Source organism: Heptranchias perlo, chromosome 18 (assembly GCF_035084215.1).
Source record: "Heptranchias perlo isolate sHepPer1 chromosome 18, sHepPer1.hap1, whole genome shotgun sequence".
NCBI classification, from domain to species: domain Eukaryota; kingdom Metazoa; phylum Chordata; class Chondrichthyes; order Hexanchiformes; family Hexanchidae; genus Heptranchias; species Heptranchias perlo.
Genome location: NC_090342.1, coordinates 43773510 through 43794560, shown reverse-complemented (window position 1 = coordinate 43794560; position 21051 = coordinate 43773510). Strand labels below are relative to the sequence as shown.

Genomic DNA, 21051 nt, shown 5'->3' with positions numbered 1-21051 from the left:
GAAACCGGAAGAGAAGAGAACCACCTTTATAAGACTGACCAAAACAAGGAGTGGAGGGAGACTGACAGATAAAGTCAGATATGATGAATACTGTTACAAAGAGACATTGAACAGGTTTAATAACCAGTGACCTGATTTTTTGCAAAGCTGGAAAGGTGTGGAAAGTACTGAATGATATACGAAGGTCATCTCAGTAGGGCTGTAAAAAAAATTAGAAAAAATTGTGCGTAAAACAGCTCTAAAATGTAACTCCTCTTCCCCTCCCCCCTTTAGGCACTTTATATTTGGTACTTCTTTAATGTGGGATATCTGCAGTAGTTTCTCGTGTATATTGCTATAACTGGCTTTATCCTGCCGATGACAGAATCGAAGACCCCTATTTTGGGATTCGTGATGTGGATTTAAAAAAAATATAAATTCAATTTATTATACGTATCACTCCACTCCTGTGAAGCGCCTTGGGATGTTTTACTACGTTAAAGGTGCTATATAAATGCAAGTTGTAGTCCCAAGCATTTAATGCCGCATTTACCTCACAGCACTGCTGTCGTTGGCAGCTTTGACTTTGTTGGCAGTGATGTAAACAAAGGAGTACTGTTGCATTTGGAGATGCCCCATAAAGAGATGGTTTTCACCTTGAGGCAGCACCATAACAATGGCTCCGGAAGCAGAGGCCACCATCTTTTCTGACCACCTAGCGGTTCAGTCAGCCAGCTCGGACCGGTGATACGGTATTTCTTTCTTACATGTATGAGATGGCAGCTAAACAGTAAGTTATGAACGATGAGTTTAAAACAATTGTTCATATGCAGACTTGTGCATACGTGGTTTTCTATTGTGGTTCTGTGGAATCCACTCCTCAGTATCAATAGGGCAGATTCCACTGCAGTGGGACCTTCAGGCAATGATATAAAACCACAACTTTAAAGTGCAGCACTCTGGAGAGATTACTTGCTGCCTTTTATCACAGGGGCTGATTTTTTCCCTATTCATAGTCAATCCATGTAAATTGCACCCCATGTGATGCACAAGCTTTGCGACAATACAGAAACATCAGCATAGAAGAGCTTTTCTTTTTCAAAGAATGAGATTTTGTAAAAACAGTTTTAAAAAAACTCGTGATTAAACAAGACGTTTCCCTCACTTAATGGCTGCCATCAACTATGGTGAATCAAAAATATAAACTTAAAGTATATGGAGCACCATTTTTGTCCCAAACCTCCGACATGTTTGTGTAATTTTGGCAATAGATCTACACTTTGCTCTGGATATGGTGCAGTCTTGTCACTCATTTCCAGTGGGGTTTTTTGTGATTAAAAGTAACTCATGTCTGTCTTGGTATTTTTCTTTTAAAAAAATCATCATTGGCAGCGATCCTTGGCAAGGAAATGATAAAAGGCTCCAAATAATCTCTCCATAGCAACTGACAGCTACTGTAAGTAAGTGAAAAACAGTATGTGTACTGAGGAGGTTTGAAATTGCAGGGGAGAGGCTGCCCGGATGGATTACTAACTATCCCACGAGAAAAGGTTAAGGGCAAGAATGACTGTGCATGAGCTAGTAATGGCCCACGAGCTGACCATCCAGATTGATCAATAGTATACAGGCTATATGGTGTCAGCCATGGCTCAGTGGGTAGCACTCTTGTCTCAAGAGTCAGAAGGTTGTGGGTTCAGAGACCCACTCTAGGGACTTGAGCACGTAATCCACACTAACACTCCAACGCAGTATTGAGGGAGTGCTGCACTGTCGAAGGTGCTGTCTTTCGGATGAGATGTTAAACTGAGGCCCTCTCTGCCCTCTCAGGTGGATGTAAAAGATTCCACGGCACTATTTCAAAGAAGGAGCAGCGGAGTTTTTCCCTGGTGTCCTGGCCAATATCTATCACAAAAACAGACTATCTGGTCATTATCACATTGCTGTTTGTGGGACCTTGCTGTGTGCAAATTGGCTGCTGCATTCCCTACATTACAACAGTGGTTACACTTTAAAAATACTTAATTGGCTGTAAAGCACTTTGGGGTGCCCTGAGGTCATGAAAGGCATTATATAAATGCATGTTTCTTCCTTCCTAAAACCTGAGTAAGGTCTCCCAAAGCTGGCGACTTGTATGGTGGGGAAAGCTGTTAGTGTGATGGAATTGGATTTTGTGTGGGTGAAACTCAATATAATGGGGTAGATTTTTGTCTTTACCAGCTGATCGTTAAGCCTTGGCCTGACGAGAGCCAAAAGGAAATCTGGCGGTTAGGATTACACGCCTGCCACAGAACCTGCCTGATTTTCCTTCCATTGAAATTCATGTGTTCTTTAAGGGGACACCGAGTCTCCCTGCCAGATTTACTTTTTCGCATTTCAACCAGGTGATACTGATAAAATCTATCCCATTGATTCTAAGAACTAGAATACTGTTGCAATGTGCTGTACATTATAAATTGCCTGGGGCCAGAATTTCCTGGTAATGTAAATAATTAGAAAGTTTTCTAAAAAGTAAAGTAAAACATTTATAGAAATTTAAAAATCTAATAACGTAACTTAATAAATTGTAATGTTTTGTTTCTTAATTCATAGCACCCTACAACAAATTAATATTAAATTTTTAAAAATTCGTTCATGGGATGTTGGCGTCACTGGCGAGGCCGGCATTTATTGCCCATCCCTAATTACCCTTGAGAAGGTGGTGGTGAGCCGCCTTCTTGAACCGCTGCAGTCCGTGTGGTGAAGGTTCTCCCACAGTGCTGTTAGGAAGGGAGTTCCAGGTTTTTGACCCAGCGACGATGAAGGAACGGCGATATATTTCCAAGTCGGGATGGTGTGTGACTTGGAGGGGAATGTGTAATTGAGTTCCCTTGATGGCCTGGTAGATAAAAACACCACCATGGGGAGTATTACCCTCCCCAAACCAGAAGGTTGCAAGCTCCATTTGGTGATGAGTTAACTAATGTCAGTCAGGGCAACACTTGAGCTGCTGCAAGTGGCCTTAATGCTCCCTGGGGGAGCAAATGGAAAATCATGCAAGCTTCACTCTCCTGAAAGCTATCCAGTGACCTCTGCTGGAAACTGAACACATGCATATCAGATAAAACAAGATGAGGCTTGTAATGCCTTCTATGGTTAAATTATGAAAGGGTTTGATAGGGTAGACGTAGAGAAGATGTTTCCACTTGTGGAAGAGACCAGAACTAGGGGCCATAAATATAAGATAGTCACTAATAAATCCAATAGGGAATTCAGGAGAAACTTCTTTATCCAGAGATTGGTTAGAATGTGGAATTCGCTACCACAAGGAGTAGTTGAGGTGACTAGCATAGAAGCATTTAAGGGGAAGCTAAATAAACATGTGAGGGAGAAAGGATTAGGAGGATATGCTGATAGGGGTTGATGAAGTAAGGAAGGAGGAGGCTCGTGTGGAGCATAAACACCAGCATGGACCTGTTGGGCCGAAAGGAAATCTGGCAGTTAGGATTACATGCCCGCCACAGAACCTGCCTGATTTTGCTTCCATTGAAATTCATGTGTTCTTTGAGGGGACACAGAGTCTCCCTGCCAGATTTACTTTTCCGCATTTCAACCAGGTGATACTGATAAAATCTATCCCATTGATTCTAAGAACTAAAATACTGTTGCAATGTGCTGTACATTACAAACTGCCTGGGGCCAGAATTTCCTGGTAATGTAAATAATTGGACAGCTTTCTAAAAAGTAAAGTAAAACAGTTATAGAAATTTTAAAATCTAATAACGTAACTTAACCTGTTTCCGTGTTGTACATTCCATGTAATTCTATGTAAATAGCTTTCTGACACGCACTCTCCATGCTTACACATGAAGAATGGCCACTTGATAAAGGAGAACTCTTGATGCTCGTGGAATTTGATCCCAGCAAGGTTCAACACCTTCAGGAGAGGAAGGAGACACAATTGAAAAATAAAATCAAAGAAATGTAATTGTTAAAGAAGTTCTCCAGTGATCTACTGAATTTATGTACTGGTTTTATGAATTAGTGCAGAGCTTTGGGGAACAGGAACACATACAAAATTTCTATTCATTATAACTTGTAAAATCTACTACCTAATTGCATCCAAAATAGATTTTCCTTCCATTGAAATTCATGGGTTCTTTAAGGGGACACTGATAATTCCTATGCCCAACATTTTCTAGATTTTCAAAAATGTAAAATGTTGCAGAATTGTAATAATTCATTTATACAAGTTTTCATTTTCTACTGTAAACCTCAAACAGACTTTTAAAGGAAGAAGTTGTGGACTTGTGTTTGGTTTGAGTTCAGTTGAAAGAAGTGATGAAGCAGAAAACAGCAATATACATGTGCACGCAATTCTCGTTTAAAGGGGTTGCATATCTGAAAGTCATCTGAATTGGGCCCAAGCTTTTGAAGAAAATCAAATTCTCCCAGTACAGAGCAGCTCTTAGATGTACATGTATTGAAATAGGTAGGAGCGAATGGTACAGAAATATCGGGCTATGCTGTGAAGAAAGAGAAATATAAGAAAGAAATGCTGCTGAAGAGCTAAGTGAAGATTGGCACAGAGACAAAGAAAATCTTTCTTTGAGGCCACCCTGATCAAACTTGTTATTTTACTGTTTAAAATCAACATGAATATTTTATGCTCAATAAAGCAATACAAATTCAGAATATTTGTGAGTCATCCTTAAGGAGTAAGGATAATATCTGAACCTGATAATATACTAGAGGAATACTTTTAAGAGATTTTTAATGATAAAGTTTAACAGTAAAAAGTAGAATTACACACATGGAGTGAGAAGTATAAATTAGGTGCTATATAAATGCAAGCTGTTGGTGTAAATTGCCCTGTTAGATTGTTGATGTCAAAGGTATGCACAAACCTCAGTCAAAAGCTATTGTAATTTAAAGGGCCTTCAGTTCTACGGTCAACAGGACAATACTAACAACTAGCCTCATGATTTCACAAGGTCATAGTGAACCCTTCTCCTCTTCCTGTGGTCAACTACTTTTGCTGTAGGTCAGGTTGAATTTTGACAAATTTTAAAATTTCTTTTGAAAGTTTATGAAAGCCTCTTTTTTGAGGGGGGAGAGCATTTCTTGCTTGGAAAAGGCTAATCCAGCTGACAGTGATGCCCAGGGCACATTAGATGCCAACCATTTATTTTGAATTAGTTTAATTGAAAAAGATATATTTTTGGCTCAAAAGAACATCCCTAAAATGGAATAATTTAATATGCAATGGTCTGATATATAATATATATATATATAAAATCCCATCTTGCAATTCACTGTATGCAAATTTCAACCACATGTAACATTTGACATTTCCAGTTATACAGGGTAAATTGCTACTAGTTGTGTTTGTGAGAATAAATGGGGACTGCAGTCTCCTGGAGCTTTGCTCAATTGCCTTGGGGAGCCGGAGAGAACTTTCCCAGAATTTTTCTTGAATTGCCTGTAGGGGTTTTTTGCCTTCCCAATCCCAGGGGATTGCATGTTTAAGGGGTGGGTCAATGGTGCAGATGGTTGCACCATGTCTTATTAAGGTAGGCTTGAAGGGCCCGATGATCTTTTCCCTTCCTTTTCGTAGTTTAGATGCGATACAGGGAGCATAATATGGATGCCAAGCTCACATTAGAAAGCATGTGGTAACAAACATACAATATTCACTGTCCACTTCTATCCACATCACATAGTTTTATAAGCAAACATTTAGCAGTCTTTACAAACAACGTTACAAGATAATAAAAAGAGAGACTTGTATTTATACAGCACTATCACATCTTGGAGAAATGCAGTCATTATTATGTAGGCAAACTCAGCAATCAATTTGTTATTTGTGGAATCTTGCTGTGTGCAATGAGATGAATAACCAGTGCATCTGTTTTGGTGGTGGTGGTTGAGGGAAAAATGTTGGCCAGGACACCAGCAGAACTCCCTGCTCTTCTATGAAAAGTGCCACAGGATCTTTAATGTCAACTTCAACATGTAGATGTGGCCTGGATTTAATATTCTAACCAAGGTTTCCTACATTACAACAGTGACTACACTTCAAAGGTACTTCATTGGTTGTAAAGCCCTTTGGGACATCCTGTGGTCATGAAAGGCGCTGTGTAAATGCAAGTATTTCTTTTTTTCACTGTCAATGCAGAACTCCGTCAATACTGGACTTAAGCACATAACCTAAAATAAGACTTAAGTCTTGGAGTAGGGAATTGAAACCAAATCCTTCATGACTCAGGTGAATACTGCCACTACATTGGTGCCTAGCTTTTTATGATAACAGGGAATCTATTTTTTATTGAAGTGAAGAACTAAGGCTCATAGTGCAGGATACCATTAAGTGTAAGAGTAGGAGAAAAGACAAATAATGGTTAGGTGATGCCAAGCTTGGTTTTTTAAAGTATTTTATCAGGTTCAGAATCAGGATTGTAGGAGGAAGGAGCTCCACAGTTTTAAAGTCCTGGGGGGGGGAAAAGAGTTTGTGTACTGGGATCAGCTAAATCGACAAAGACTAGAGATCAAATCTGGGACCTTCCTATGTCTCAGTTCCACATTACATAGTTCACTTACCAAGTGATCCATCGGAAAGGCTATATTTGTTGCTTACAAGAACATAAGGACATAAGGACAGCAGAAGGCCATTCAGCCCCATGGACCTGTTCCGCCATTCAATTAGATTATGGCTGATCTGTATCAAAGATACAAAATATTCAATAAAATGAGTCTTTATTGTTAGGTGTAAAGAAATAAGCAGAATAGGATGGAGGCACAAACAAGGTACAATGGTAAATAACCCTCAAGGAAGCCTGTTGATCTGAACCATTTGGTCTGTAAAGAATGCAACAAAGGTTATGGCAATAGGTGGGATGAGTAGTTACCTGGGGCAAGGGGACTGTTCCCTCTGCTTCGCCTGTTACTAATCCACTAATTGCCAATGTATCTTATTGCTTCCATAAGCCCATTTATACCATAGTCCACAGCTGTACAGATTATTAATTTGTGTTGAAGTTTGTTTTGCTTATCTACTCATTAAAAAATTGAATCTATAGTCAGCCGTAGCTCTTCTCTGTAAATATTTGTGTTTTTCCTGAAAGTGAAAATATTAACTGGTAGTTCTTGCACTGTTTCAGCCCATGTTTTAACTTTCCTTATGTAGGGAATTCCTTATTTCCTGTGATTCTTGGACACTGGACGAGCAAAGATAGTCACCCTCACTCACGGTAGTTTAGTTTGTCAAAAGTAATTATTTAATGATGTTATCGTTCATACGAGCATTCATGAAGCAAAATCAAACCATACATATGACTATCCTCTATAAAATCCCATTATACACTTAATAATTCGCAACGTTATTATGTAATGACTTAATAATTCATACTCACATCAGGCAAATCATTAGTACAAATACAACCTTTAAACCAAGGCTTTTGCCCAATGGGCCTGAAGTTGATCAGCTCTTCAGTCTTCGAAGTCCTCTTCTTCTTGTGTGATGTCCAACTGCAGTGTGAATTCCTTGTGACTGCCGGGTGGTGAAGAGACTTCTCTCAAAGTCTTCTTTTTATATTGTTTCTTTACCAATAGGACATAGGATTGGGGAGGGTCATTCTTTTTGTCCAATCGCTCCCTGTTGCTATGCTTCAATCATTAACATACCTCAATGATTGACAGGTTAGGCTTTGATCATGTGACCGGAGACCCTTCTAATGTAGAAAAAACCGTGTGCACGGACCGTGGATTGTAAAAGGCCCCTTTACTAACTCTGTTATGGCCTTTCATGTAGAGATAGCCCCTTTCATTTCTATGCACAGACGTTCTTAATGGTCCTGATGTCTCCAATTTGGATTGCTTCAATGGCTTCACATCCATTCCTTATACCATTTGACCATATGCTGGATGCAATACTATTTGATGTTTTACAAATCCCAGTTCTTTGAACAGATTACCAGATAGGAATGAAAGGGCCAATGCCTTTTCACACCTATCATTGGTTTCCGGATCTGATGCCTTTGATGTATGTCCTTTTTGCCTTTTCTTACATTACTCCCTGCTGTATTGAAAAGCTTGTGTTTCCAAAAGCCTATGTGTTTTGAAAGTCTGACAACTCTTTAAGCTCAATATTATCCATCTAGCTTATTTATTTAATAATCTAGATATCTATCCACAGCAAAAACTCACGCTTCTCCAATGCCATCAGCGTCATTGAGGGAAAACAGGATTTGCAAGAACACAATTTACCACATTACTGTGTTTGCAGATTTTCAAATGTTTTTGTTTAAAGGGGGTACTGTTAACCCTTTCCTTCAAATGTCTTTTGTTAAAGGGGTTTTGAACCCCACACTAATTAAGATTTTAAAAATTTGTTTTATATCAATTATGAATTAAGAGTTATGAAAGCAGTTTGGTACAACTTATTTCATGAGACATAATCCTCAACCCATCCATTCTGTCCAGAATTGATGCTGCTGCACCAATCAGTCCTACATACCAACATGACATGTCGTAACCCAATGAGATTGAAATAGGTAGTGTGTTGTGGGAATACTCCATGGGAAGTAAATATCACAATGTGAAACATCATTATAGCATTAAGGAGATTATAAGGAAGTGAGAAAGAAATTATATTTAAAAGAACGGTAATGCTTTAAAAAAAGATTAAATGAAAGTGTATTGCACTCTCACCCCACCAGAGGGTACTTTTAAAGTTATTTTTTAATTAATTTATTTATTTTGTGCTCATCAATTTGAGGAAGATCAATGATGAGAAATGGGATCTCCTTCCATGTTTGTTATCCAGCGTCAACATTATGCACCGCCGGGTCAGAGGTTAGATACAGAATAAATCTCCCAGTCTACCTCCATAAATTTGCCTTATTTCCAACCTCAGGAAAGTGTTCCCAACTACATCTGTGTGACATTTCCCTTTCTCATGTTCTCTCATTGTGAGACTGCCAAATTGGAACCAAGTGGAACAGTGTTAGTCAGCTAATGTTTATCCCTCAACCAACATCACAAAAACAGATTATCTGGTCATTATTTTGTTGCTGTTTGTGGGACCTTGTTGTGCGCAAATTGTCTGCCTTGTATCCTACATTATAACAGCGACAACACTTTATAAGTACTTAATTGGCTGTAAAGCGGTTTGGGACATCCTGAGGTTGTGAAAGGCACTATATAAATGCAAGTCTTTCTTTTTCTCTCTATGAGCCTGTGCCTAGTAAGAATTGGATTGAGGTGCCAGAGGTAAAATAATAATGTTATAATGCCCTGGAGTGTGCTTATATATTTTTTTTAAAATATGAAAAAGCATATTCTGTCTAGGTAGCGCATTTAAGCCACAAGTGTGTCAGAATGTATAGGTGGAGTCTGCACAAGACATATTAAAATAAAGACACTGGCAGAACAGCAGGAGTGTCATTTTGCATGAATTAATTGGTTCTTTATTTTTAAAGTCTGTCTATATAATTTGAATGATCAGAATTGAAATATTAGTGATTTCTGCACCAACAGCAATTAACATATGTGCTTTAAGCTATAAAGGCAATAACAAAACAAATATATTGATAACAAATCATCCCAAATGAACACCCAAATATATTGTGGTTAAATATATTTGTAGTCTTAGGACTACTTTAGTCTACATTCTGGCATCTCCAATGCTAATGGAAATTTGTGAACTGCTAAGCACGTCAAACTTTTGAAAATATTAAAAAATTTTCATGTCAATGTTCTTCCCTCCCCTCCTGAACATGTTGACTCCTTGTTGAGTACAGTTCCATTGATGCCAATTGCACGCCAGTTCCTCACCCAAATGGCCATTATTCAAGTGTAAGTCTTGACAGTGAGTGGTAGCAAGCTATTTTTCCATGTGTGGTGTCACAACTGAGCCGTCGTAATCCAACACCCAAACACATGCATCTCCAGCAGAGGTTACTGGATCAGTCAGGAGCAGGAAGCCAGGTCAATACTCCTCCCCCCAATCCATCAGGGCACTGAGGCCAATTATAGTATCCCATCTGCTGTCTTGGCTGAGATCAGCTAACTTGCCAGAAATTGGGGACTGGACCCTGGATTAATCTGCTCTAATATGGCTCAGTTGCTCTGTTTAAATCCACTGGGGGCTAAATTGGGCTGTGTAGCGCCCGTTGTTTCGGCACTACACGGCCTCTCCAACATCCAAGATGACGTCTTGGATGTGCAAGCACATTTCCAGCGTGACGTGCGTCGGACGCCATCTTGGTATAGGAGTTAGCACAGGCACAGATAACGAACACTGGAGTCATGTAAAGTAGGAAGAAAGTGGCTTCAATCAGTGTGCAACACTGATTTAAAGTGATAAGACACCATTTTGGGACTTAACGCTCAACTCAACGCACAGTCTTAACCCTGACCATCTGAATGTGTCTTAGAGTGCCTGGAGGACCCCCCACCAGTGCTATCTAAAGAGACCATGCAGGATTTACAGGTTAGTGGCTGGATTATTGCTTCTGGCTGCCGACACATTTGTAACTGTTTTTGGAGGTCTCCTAGATTTGCATACCAGGAAACGAGGACATAGCCTAACATTTAGAGCCAGGACATGCAGGAGTGAAGTTAGGAAATGCTTCTACACGCAAAGGGTGGGAGACGTTTGGAATGCTCTTCTGCAGACGGCAGTTGATGCTAGCTCACTTGTGAATGTTAAATCTGAGATTGATAGATTTCTGTGAACCAAGGGTATTAAGGGATATGGGGCTAAGGCGTTAGGTCACAGGTCCACCATAATCTCATTGAATGGTGGAACAGGCTCGAAGGGCTAAATGCCACTGCCACTTGCTGCCTCCTGATATGCGCCACCTTTTCCTGCAAGAAAGCGGGATGTGTGTCTAGGTGATGTGCCTGTCATGGTTGAATAGCTAGTGTTTTTTTTTAATTCGTTCACGGGATGTGGGCGTCGCTGGCAAGGCCGGCATTTATTGCCTATCCCTGTGAGTTGTGGGTGGACGGCCTGAAACGGTGGTAATGTATAAGGGTGAGAGGAAGCATCTGATTGGAAGAGTTGAGTACTGATGGAAAGAGTTTGTTGGGATGTGGGGAGTGGAGGGTGTAATACATGGTGCAGGTGGTAGGAGACACCACTTGACAGTTGACCTCACTCACCTTGACCACTCATGTCAAAGCATTGAACTTCTTCCTGCACTGCATCCATGTTCATGATGCTGTGCACCTAGGATTGACTTCGTCCCACACTGCCTCCCACTGCCTTTTGGATATATGTATGGAGGGCCTCTTGCCACCCCCACCCCCCACCCATGGATATAGGATGTCCCTCCTTCTGTCCACCTCTTGCACCAAGGCCTCTAGTATATCAGCAGAGAACCTTGGTGCACGCACTCTCGCAGGCCTGGTACCAACTCAGATCGGCAGATTGGTGAGGTCTGGCGTACAGGGTAGAGGATGTGGGATTTAATAGTGCACAACCTTTATTCAATGTTTTAACGTAACTCATCAGTGGGTGAACATAGGGATGGGACCTGCATCTGTTTTTTACGTGTGTGATGTCTGATCTCCATTCAGACTCCGTGCAGACAGTAGACTGTTATTTTCAGCAAATAACAGGTACCAGCTACCTTTAAGAGATTTCTAAGAAACATCCTCCTGTTAAGAGATTGTGCTTCCCCTAATGGTGGAAAGTGTGAATTGCATTGATTCCAACTGCAAGGCCCGGAATGGAACGCTGATTGCAGGTGATTCCTGGGGGCGGCTGAAACTTGCATCCTGCCTGCGCAGGGGTCATTGGGCGTGGGGTAATAGCACATCCCGCTACCTACGACCAAAAATGGCCCCATCCAATTTTTTTCCCCCACTGAGCCACTGGGGTCGCCCTAGCTATATTATTAACATCAAACTGTCTAGAGTTATTGGGCCCTGGAGTAGCCGTGACCAAGGAGCATGTCACCTGTTCACTTTATCAGAACATGGTGTGTGGTGAACTAATGAGGGGAGAAAACAAATTTAGAAAAACAAATGTTAAAATTCATTTTCTTAAACTTTCTTTCTTGTTTGACAAGGTTTTCAGGCAGGCTCAGTTCTGGAAATAATCAGGAATATCCAGCTCTGAAAACTCTGATTTGGAACTGCTATATTGGCTGCTGTGAAGTGCATGCTGCAGCAGATGTGATATTTATGGTAGTGTCTTTAAATATACTTTGGGAAAAAAAACGTCTATAGTACAGCCAAGTCCCCCAGTTGGATCACTGTCCCCATTCATTTACACACAGCTGATAAAATCATATCTTTGTCATATCATCAATTTCCAGAGTACCGAGGCTGCTTCTAGCACTAGAAATAAAGGGTTTTAATGACTAGTTGAAAGATAACAATAGTGGCAAATGGAAATGGTAACTTTGGTGCTGAATTTGTTCCATCCATTGCGCTCTGGGGATTTTTATCCACTGAAGGAATGTCGAGAACTGGTACCTCACAGGAAACCCCAATCCAACCTTCGTAGCACTGACACGTGAACTTTTCTTTCATATCTTTGATGTCCCTTGCGTTCATTCTCCCTTTCACAGAAAATCTTGGATGCACTCCATCAGGATTGGTTCTGATCTTGAAATTGCTGGGGTTCAGGTGGAGGTAGATTTTGGAGTCGATGTTCTTCCTCACACACCTTCCATGTCTCTTGCATAGTTGCTTGCTGCACAACTTTGCAGCAGTTGTCACATTAACAACATAATGTCCCAGGAGGCCACCTACATACTCCTTCACTGCTAAGCAGTGATTCTGTAAGGGAAAATTAAGGTCACTTTAATACTAAAAATACACACATGAAATTAAATGACCAATATATATCAGAGAACCGCGGTCTTCATGTCAGTCCCTAAAAACACCAATTCATTGAATTCTAAACAAGAAACTCCTAATACAATGATGTTGGCTAGGGGCTGCAGAAAGTAACCTGAGATGTCAGCTGCTGATACACACAGGCAGGAACGACTTTTGAACTGAAGTAACCTGGGTTCAGTCGCTGGCCTGTGCTGGCTGGAACCGGTTTGAATTAACTAAGTTTTGTGAAAGACAAAGGAAATGTGATAAGACACAAGTCCTTATTTAGAAAAGGAGTAATGAGGTAATGCTACCTAAGTCCTTGGGACAGAGCCAATGAGGAGAAGACACAGGGTAACTGAGGAAGCCTAAACCAACGAAATAAAGAGACAGCACAGCTTGAAGAGATAAGATTCGGAATAAGAATGAAGGATCTGGGGCTTGGAGCCAGAGCAAAGCGTTTAGAACCTAGTTTGGGTATAAAACTGTATAACCTGGTGTAAACTGCATGCCTATATCTAACCAGATGTATAAGCTATATGTATATGATCTAACGACGTGAATAAAGTGAATTGAGAGTTAAGAGAGAATTGACTCTTCTCCTCTTTGTACTAAGCCAGTAACTGTAACCGGTAACCCCCGGTCAACATAGTCTTCCTGATTATAGACCAACTAGGTGATAGAAAGAGAACGCATTCAGTTACCAAGTTTATTCAGTACAATGGTTTTGCCTGCTGCGATATTTCTTGTGAGTAAACATGACGATTCATAAATTGTAAGGATTATATGTGCAGCAGTGATTACAAAGTCTAGGGGGGTGAAATTGGACACGAGCAAGGACGCAGAATAGGCAGAATCGCCATTTGCCTGGCTGCTACAGAACACATCTGATATTCAGTTCTATTGAAGTCAGTGAAGCTGATTACCGGGCGGGTGTATAACGGGCGGGTCATATAACGGGTGGGTCATATAACGGGCGGGTCATATAACGGGCGGGTCATATAACGGGCGGCCAATGTGATTCCGCCCATTTTATGCCCCGGCCCATGTCCAATTTCACCCCCATAGTTTCAGCTTATAATCAAGGTAGCTGCTGACTTGCGGAATTTTACAAACCATCGGTAGGCAGAATGTTTTCAACTGCAGTTTGTGTGTTGTTCTTCGTGGTTTTAATATGCGTTCAAATCCACTGACATTAGAACATTTAAAAGATTGGATCATATGAGAAAAGCAGACCTCACTTGACTGTATGAGGTGTAAACAAGGCAGCATGAAACCGTGGCCTTGTTTTTACAATTCTATCAGTGCAGAAATAGCAACAACAACTTGCATCTATACAGCACCTTTTAGGTAGTAAAACGTCCCAAGGTGCTTCACAGGAGTGGTAATCAAACAAAATTTGACATTGAGCCATATAAAAAGATATTAGGACAGGTGACCAAAAGCTTGGTCAAAGAGGTAGGTTTTAAGGTGCGTTTTTAAGGAGGAGAGAGAGGTAGAGAGGTGGAGAGGTTTAGGGAGGGAATTCCAGAGCTTAAGGCTTAGGCAGCTGAAGGCACGGCGGTCAATGGCGGAACTATTAAAATCGGAGATGCGCAAGAGGTCAGAATTGGAGAGGGTTGTAGGGCTGGAGGAGGCTACAGAGATAGGGCTGGAGGAGGCTACAGAGATAGGGAGGGGTGAGGCCATGGAAGGATTTGAAAATAAGGATGAGAAACAGAATGTTAAGCAGTTAATAGCAGATCATCAAACTGAAAGTTAGAAAGGTTATTTGAAAAGGGAAAAAAAATGCCATGCAGTTTCTCTGCATGATTACAATCATCACATTCCTAGGAGAAACCAACGCAACCTTCTGATGATCCATTAAACATTTCAAATTTCTCCATATATTTAGCAAAGGATTACCACCTGTAGATAGCAGAAAAGAATCCATTTATTTTTACAAAAGAATATTTAGTCATTATAATAACATGAAGGGAAAAGGGAAACAATAAAAGTTCATGCTTGTAATAAGGAAATACCCATCTTTACTGAACTTTTACTGCTTTTTGAAATTTTGTAATTCTGATACACCTCAGGTAGAACCTCTTATTGGGTGTTCAATAGTCAGAGAAATTGAGGAAATGGGGAACTGTTGAAGGAAAATCTGACAAGTGCGAAAATGACTTGGGGTTACAAAGTGCAAGTATGCTCAATGTGGAATTCTCCCATACCTCTCACCTGAAGGAAGTAACATGGAATTGGGCTGTGGCAGGGGAGGGGGAAATAAGATTAAAATAATTATACCTTTGATCTTGCATAATTGATACTTCCCCAAAGAACGATCCCTGCAGTTCCCATGGCAGCACTCTCACCAATTGTATGGACCAAGTCGATCTGTAGAGTGAAAAGGTACCACATAATAGTTGTACAATCTCTGAAGGAAAATTAATACTTTGTGGCAACTTTGGTTTCTGTATTTGTCTGAAGGATAACACATGTAAAGCACGCTTCAGAATAACCTCAATTTGCCAGAGGGAAAAAAAGGACCTTGAGTTGGATTTGAACTTGAGATGCTAATAATGACTACAGAAAGAAAATGGTCATGCAATGCCAATTTTCTCCACTAGATATTAACTGGTGGTTATGTACAAGAGTATTTGCAACACATGCCAGAGGTATTTAGAAGTAGTTAAATAGCACTCCACCAATTTCTACTTTCCATGGCAAGGAGTGCCAATTTCACATTTCCCTCCTCTCCTGAAGACATTGACTTTTGCTGGGAACATCCCATAGGTGTTGGTACCTCAGCCAAGTGGCTATTCTTCAGTATGAACTTAAGTGGTCTGTGGAGGCATCACAATCGATCTCAATCCTGTCCTCAACCGCCATCCATTCTCCAGCACAGGTCACTGGACAGCAAGAAGCAGGACACCTGGCTGATTTTTACCCTTCTCTAGCACAGGGGCAAGAAGGCCAATTGCAGTACACCACTTCCTGCTCTGGCTGAGATCAGTTGCCTTAGTGTAGGACAGCGATTGAACCTTCTGGTTTATATGGCTTAGTGCTATGTCACATTGTGCAATGTACCCATTTAGCCATTAAGGGAACTTGAATACTAAATGATATTTTCCAATTGCTCCTGACAAATAGCCTTGCCCGGTGGGAATGTATATCAGCAAATCATATGCACATGGCTCACAAATTTCTGTCCATAATAGATGAAAAACATGAGCTGTGCCCGCGATTTCCCAATATGCACTTCCAGCAGTCTTCATGCCAGGAGAATGCATTTGGGAATCACTTCTTTGGTTTTGAGAGATTAATTTGTTTTAATTAATGTGTAATAGTGCTATTGGTTAGTTTTCCATTTCAGTGCTTGAGGTAGAAAATGAGTGTAATAGTGATCACTGCCCAGCATTATCCAAGTCCCAAAGCAATGTCAGCAAATAATTGAAGTCTTTTGATTGGAATTACTGCATAAATTAAGAAAAAAAAGACTAGATTGGCTTTAAGGCATGGTGTAGGAGCATGATATCACAATGGTTCATTAGAAAGATATCAGATTGCAGTAGAAACAGACTACTGTAGTATGGCTGTAGGTGGTCTCTACACTCAGGGAAGACATACTCATTGACTGCTTATTGATTTGGTTTCATTATAGAATCTTCATTAATTCTTGTTCAGTGTAACTTTAATCAGTTAAATTCACAACAAATCTTGGCAATGCTTAAAGAAACACCAACCAAGCAAGTTGTACAAGGCACAGTTTTACTGAAAAGTGTTAAATTTTAGTGCACAGAAGCGTTGTAGCTTCACGTCTTCCAAGTACAGTACCTATTATTAGATGTAGTACTTCTTAAAATCTGTTGTTGATCCGTTTAACAACAATTTCAAAACATGATAGTAAATTAACTGAAAACTGCACTGCTGGGTATATTGTAGCCAAAGGAATTTGCCCTCATATTAACTTTGAATAAGCATGCATGCCAAGGATAACAAAAAACAGTCTGAGTATATCATGCAGCTATTCTAGTACTGAACGAATAAGAAACTGTGGGACCAAATCAACATTGAAGGAAGAAAAAATGACAGATTAATTTACAATGGGGTAGGAGAAAGTCTTGGTCAATCTATTGACACACCAGACTGGATATACCTGATTTCGTATGATCTCAGCAACAAAGCAAATTTGGGCCTGGTTGCTGCTCAGATGGGAGATCACATGGGAATACCATGTGTTGTAGGGTTATCCAAAATAGTACCCTGGCACTAAAAAGCAACAAAATCTAGATCACTAGTTACAAAAAAAGGAGAAACTTTATGTTGTTCACTGTCTGAAGGAAAGGAACATTCTGGGTCACTCCAGCACATGTGCAGAAGAGGCAGCTTTCACTTACTCTTCTAGGGTTGCCACTTCTATTGGAATGGTTCCTTTTATAGCAAAATTGGATAAATTTTACGAGACTCTGCATCAGTGGTGGAACCAAAGCGAATCACGAAATTGGGCCTGCAGTGTTGCCTCCGGGGGCAACGTCATGCCATGTTGTGCAGGTTGTATTCCCGGCCCAAGAAAGTCTTATTAAAGTTTTTCAAGTGGCAGGAATCTATTCAAATTAGGGGAGAGACTGGCATCACAACAGTTGGCCAGGTAAGCCCTCGGAACTGCTGCTGTTGGTGTACCCATGCCATGGGCCAGCTCAATCCCGAGTTTGGTACTCTCACAAAATTGGAACTTACATTGTCAGAACAATACAGAACATGCCTATACCTAAGAAAAACAGGTCTAACAGATTGTTTTAAAATGATTTTACAGCAGGTTTTGTTTTTAGCAAACGTAAACAACCATTTTTAGCCAAAAGCTACTGAATCCCAAGGCACAATCTGCATGTCACTGTTTTAAGAGCTTAGCAATAAATCTTAGTTGAGCTTTAAGAAGTCTTTCCCTGTGTTCTGAAACTGCAAGATATACGGGAGTAAAAAAAAAAGGCATGTGTGATACCCAAAGTATCAGTGACCCTATGAATAAGTAAGGTAGGGTTGAGACGTCTTCCCAGATGCTTTACACTAGTGGGTCTTCCCTGATTTACTCCAAATGATGATTTGAGGCTTAACTTCCTTTCCAAAGTGAACAATGACAAATCTGCATTGGAGACAATAGAAGGAAGGATGGATCTAAAAGTAGTAAAGCCAATAGGCTAGAGAAGTCAATATTAATGGCATATGAGAAATGCTTGTGGGTGTAATTAGATTGCTATCTTTTGCTAATCCTAAAAGTGAACTTTAGCAGAATCCCTAGCTGGAGCCTCTCCTTGAACACGCCCGGTGGGCACCGCAGGATGTTAATTGTATTACTAATGAAGCAATCCAGATTATGATTTGGTTTTAATTATATTTTGTAAATATCTCAGTTTGGACAGACCATCTAGTTGCATATTAATAGTGTCCTCCTGAGCAGGGCATTTGTAGTGATGTTTTTGTTCTGGTGGAATTAGGTTAGCCCTTCTCTTTTCCCCACCCTCTCCTGAAAGCGCTGACTCCTACTAGGTTACAGATTTGCAGGTGCAACAGCCCTCTGTCACCTCACCCAATTGGCTATTCTGTTTTTGTAAGCTTAGACAATGATTATCAGCAAGCTGTTTATTTTGGGAGCACCATAGCTGAGCCCAGTCCCATTATCATCTCATGCATGCCAGCACATTTCCAGCAGGAGTGGTTGGATTACAATCAGGAACATTAACCCTGCTGGAGTTTTTTTTCCTCTCCAGGGTACTGATATCAATTGTAATGGCCCAATTAAAATCAGCTAAGTCAGCACAAAACAAACATGAAACCTGGGACCTTCTAATCCAGTTTACCAGGTTTTTTTTACTACTTACCTCAGTGAGAGGCACAAACTCATATGCATAAAATGGCCGTCCATATGCAAAGACTGGGAGAGTGTAGTCCTTTTTGGCTATGGAGGCTAATCTGATAGCTTCTTTCAGTCGGTAATGGACAAATTTCAGTGCATTTGGGCTTGATTTCAATTCAAGGTCCAGGTAGATGGAAGGATAGAGAGCACTACTTTCTTTCCATAACCAGAGTAACTTGTCATTGCGTTTGTACTCAATTGCAGGGCACTTCCCATCATATTTCTTTGGTTCTTTCTTATAGTGATGGTTATAGCAGTCTGGGAAGAGATAAAATCCCCAGAGGCCACCGGGCCTAATCTTCTCTGCTAACTCCAGGGTTTCATTCATAAATTTCCACCCAGCATTTTCATATTGTCTCTTGGCTTCTACTTTGACTTGATTGTCTGTCCAGTTGGGGTGTAGCTTTCTCACAATTTGTATGGATTTTTTCCGATAGATATTTTTGCGACCCCAGTTTCGGACCCACAGAGGTCTCCAGTTTTCCCAGTCAATCACCCCAAGACCGCTGAAGTCCTTAACTGGAATGAATTTCTCAATGTCAGACCTGGCTTTGTTCAAGTGTTCCTTAAGGCTGTCATTCTGGGGGAGTCCTCCGTTGACAGCAACTTTTTTTTCTGTGAAATAGGGGTACTTGCCCAGATGATTGTGATAAAATATTGTAATGATTGACCCACTGAGTGTCTCGTTGGAGTTTGAAGATATATCGAAAACACTGAGGTCCAGATCCACGTTGTACCGAAGCCTGCACTGTTCAGTTGGAGCATTCCACACAACAATAAACGGGTTGTATGGAAGCACTGGAGATTTTGCTTGCTTGAAGTACTGGCTACTTGTCATCTGCAATATGAATACCAGCACCAGTTGTCTTGCGAACAGCTTCTTGGGAATGCCAGCGACCCTCATGCTACTCAGCTTCCAATTCACCGACAGTTAATCTCTCCCTGAAACAAAAAAGTGGCAATTGCAATTTGTTTATTCTGCTGAGCAAAGATAAATGCATTAACAGTACAAGAATATAGTCATTAATACAGTATAGTTAGCTCACAGACATACATGTTTACGGTTTAGCCATGTGACAAAAAAGTCTCATTGCGAATATCAGGAATCTCCATCCTGCACTCTTTCTGCAACCTTCTTATTTAGTTACAGCACTTCACTGTATTTCAAATGTCCATTACAGCTTTCACAGCTCATACATCTTTTTTAAAAAAATCGAAGAACATTTCCGTGGCTGAATTTTTCTTTCTATCATTTTCAGCTTTTACTGGCGTATCAACTCATCTAGCCTTATTGCAGTCACAATTAAGTAATTGGCAAATATTCATTACTAATATCAGCAGGAGATTGTTCATGTTAAACGATCACTGCGTATGTAAATATGTTCAGCCTTTTTTTTATATTTTGCTATGCAACAACTGAACCATTTATTTAATCAATAAACGATTGGGGTTCCAAAAATGAAAAGGGAGATTGGGTCACATTTGAAACTTGAGAAAAAAGCATTGTTTTATGCTGACAGAACATACGAACATATGAAAATGACAGGTAGGAAAAGGCCGGCTGGTTCATCAAGTCTGTCCTAACTCGTGATGGCTGCAGCATCACGACTAGACACTTCCTCTTACCCTGCCCCCCGCAGCCATGTAATCTCTTGGGAGGCAAAAAAACAGAAAAACCCAGGGCCAATAAGGGAAAAAATACTCTGGAAAATTCCTCTCCGACCCCCTCGGGCGATATAAAAATAAATAGAACAAGTAAAAACAAGCCAGGACAAATATAAAAAGAAAAGTTACAATGGAGTATGGAGAGAATTGGCAAAAAAAATGAAAAGCATTAAAAAAGGCTTTCTATAAGCGCATTAGAAGTAAGATCATAATCAAAATATGGGAATGGCAGAAATACTAATAACTCAATACTTTGGCTGAGTACTCAGAGGAAGTGGATATTGGGATTGTAGAACCACCAGAGGTGGGTGTAGAACATACAAAAAAGACCAACTGATCCATCGAGTATGTCCCATTTTGCAACAAGACAACACAACCCCCGATGCTCCCCCCCAAAGTAGTGAAAATTATTATTCAAAGAGAAAATATTATTAAAGAAGTTACTCAACCTTAAAGTGGATAAATCTCAGGGACCTGATGGTTTACATTTTAGGATCCTGAGGGAAGCCTCTGTGAAAAGGAAAGTTATGCCAGAGGAGTGGACAGTGATGAATGTGACAGCTGTCGTCAAAAAAGGAGATTGGGATAAGGTAGGAAATTATAAGTTAGTTAGTCTTACTTCAGTTGCTAGTTATATAGCACCACAACAACTTACATTTATATTACGTCTTTAACATAAGAAACATCCCAAGGTGCTTCACAAA

General features: G+C 40.4%; 1 protein-coding gene across 1 annotated transcript; it reads right to left on the bottom strand.

Annotated features, from left to right (window-relative positions):
• Positions 1-11350: 11350 nt before the first annotated feature.
• hyal6 (hyaluronoglucosaminidase 6) lies at positions 11351-19607 on the bottom strand. The gene is made up of 3 exons (XM_068000104.1): positions 18648-19607; positions 15076-15165; positions 11351-12747 (listed from the first exon to the last, which is right to left on the bottom strand). The coding sequence occupies exons 1-3, from the start codon at positions 19584-19586 to the stop codon at positions 12304-12306; spliced, it is 1473 nt and encodes a 490-aa protein (XP_067856205.1). The 5' UTR covers positions 19587-19607; the 3' UTR covers positions 11351-12303.
• Positions 19608-21051: the final 1444 nt, after the last annotated feature.

Coding starts and splice junctions, on each gene's coding strand:
- hyal6 (XM_068000104.1), bottom strand. CDS start 19,586: ATGAGGGTCGCTGGCATTCCCAAGAAGCTGTTCGCAAGACAACTGGTG. Junction 15,166..18,647: donor AGTTTGTGCCTCTCACTGAG/GTAAGTAGTAAA, acceptor TTCACTCTACAG/ATCGACTTGGTCCATACAAT. Junction 12,748..15,075: donor TCAATTATGCAAGATCAAAG/GTATAATTATTT, acceptor TTTCCCTTACAG/AATCACTGCTTAGCAGTGAA.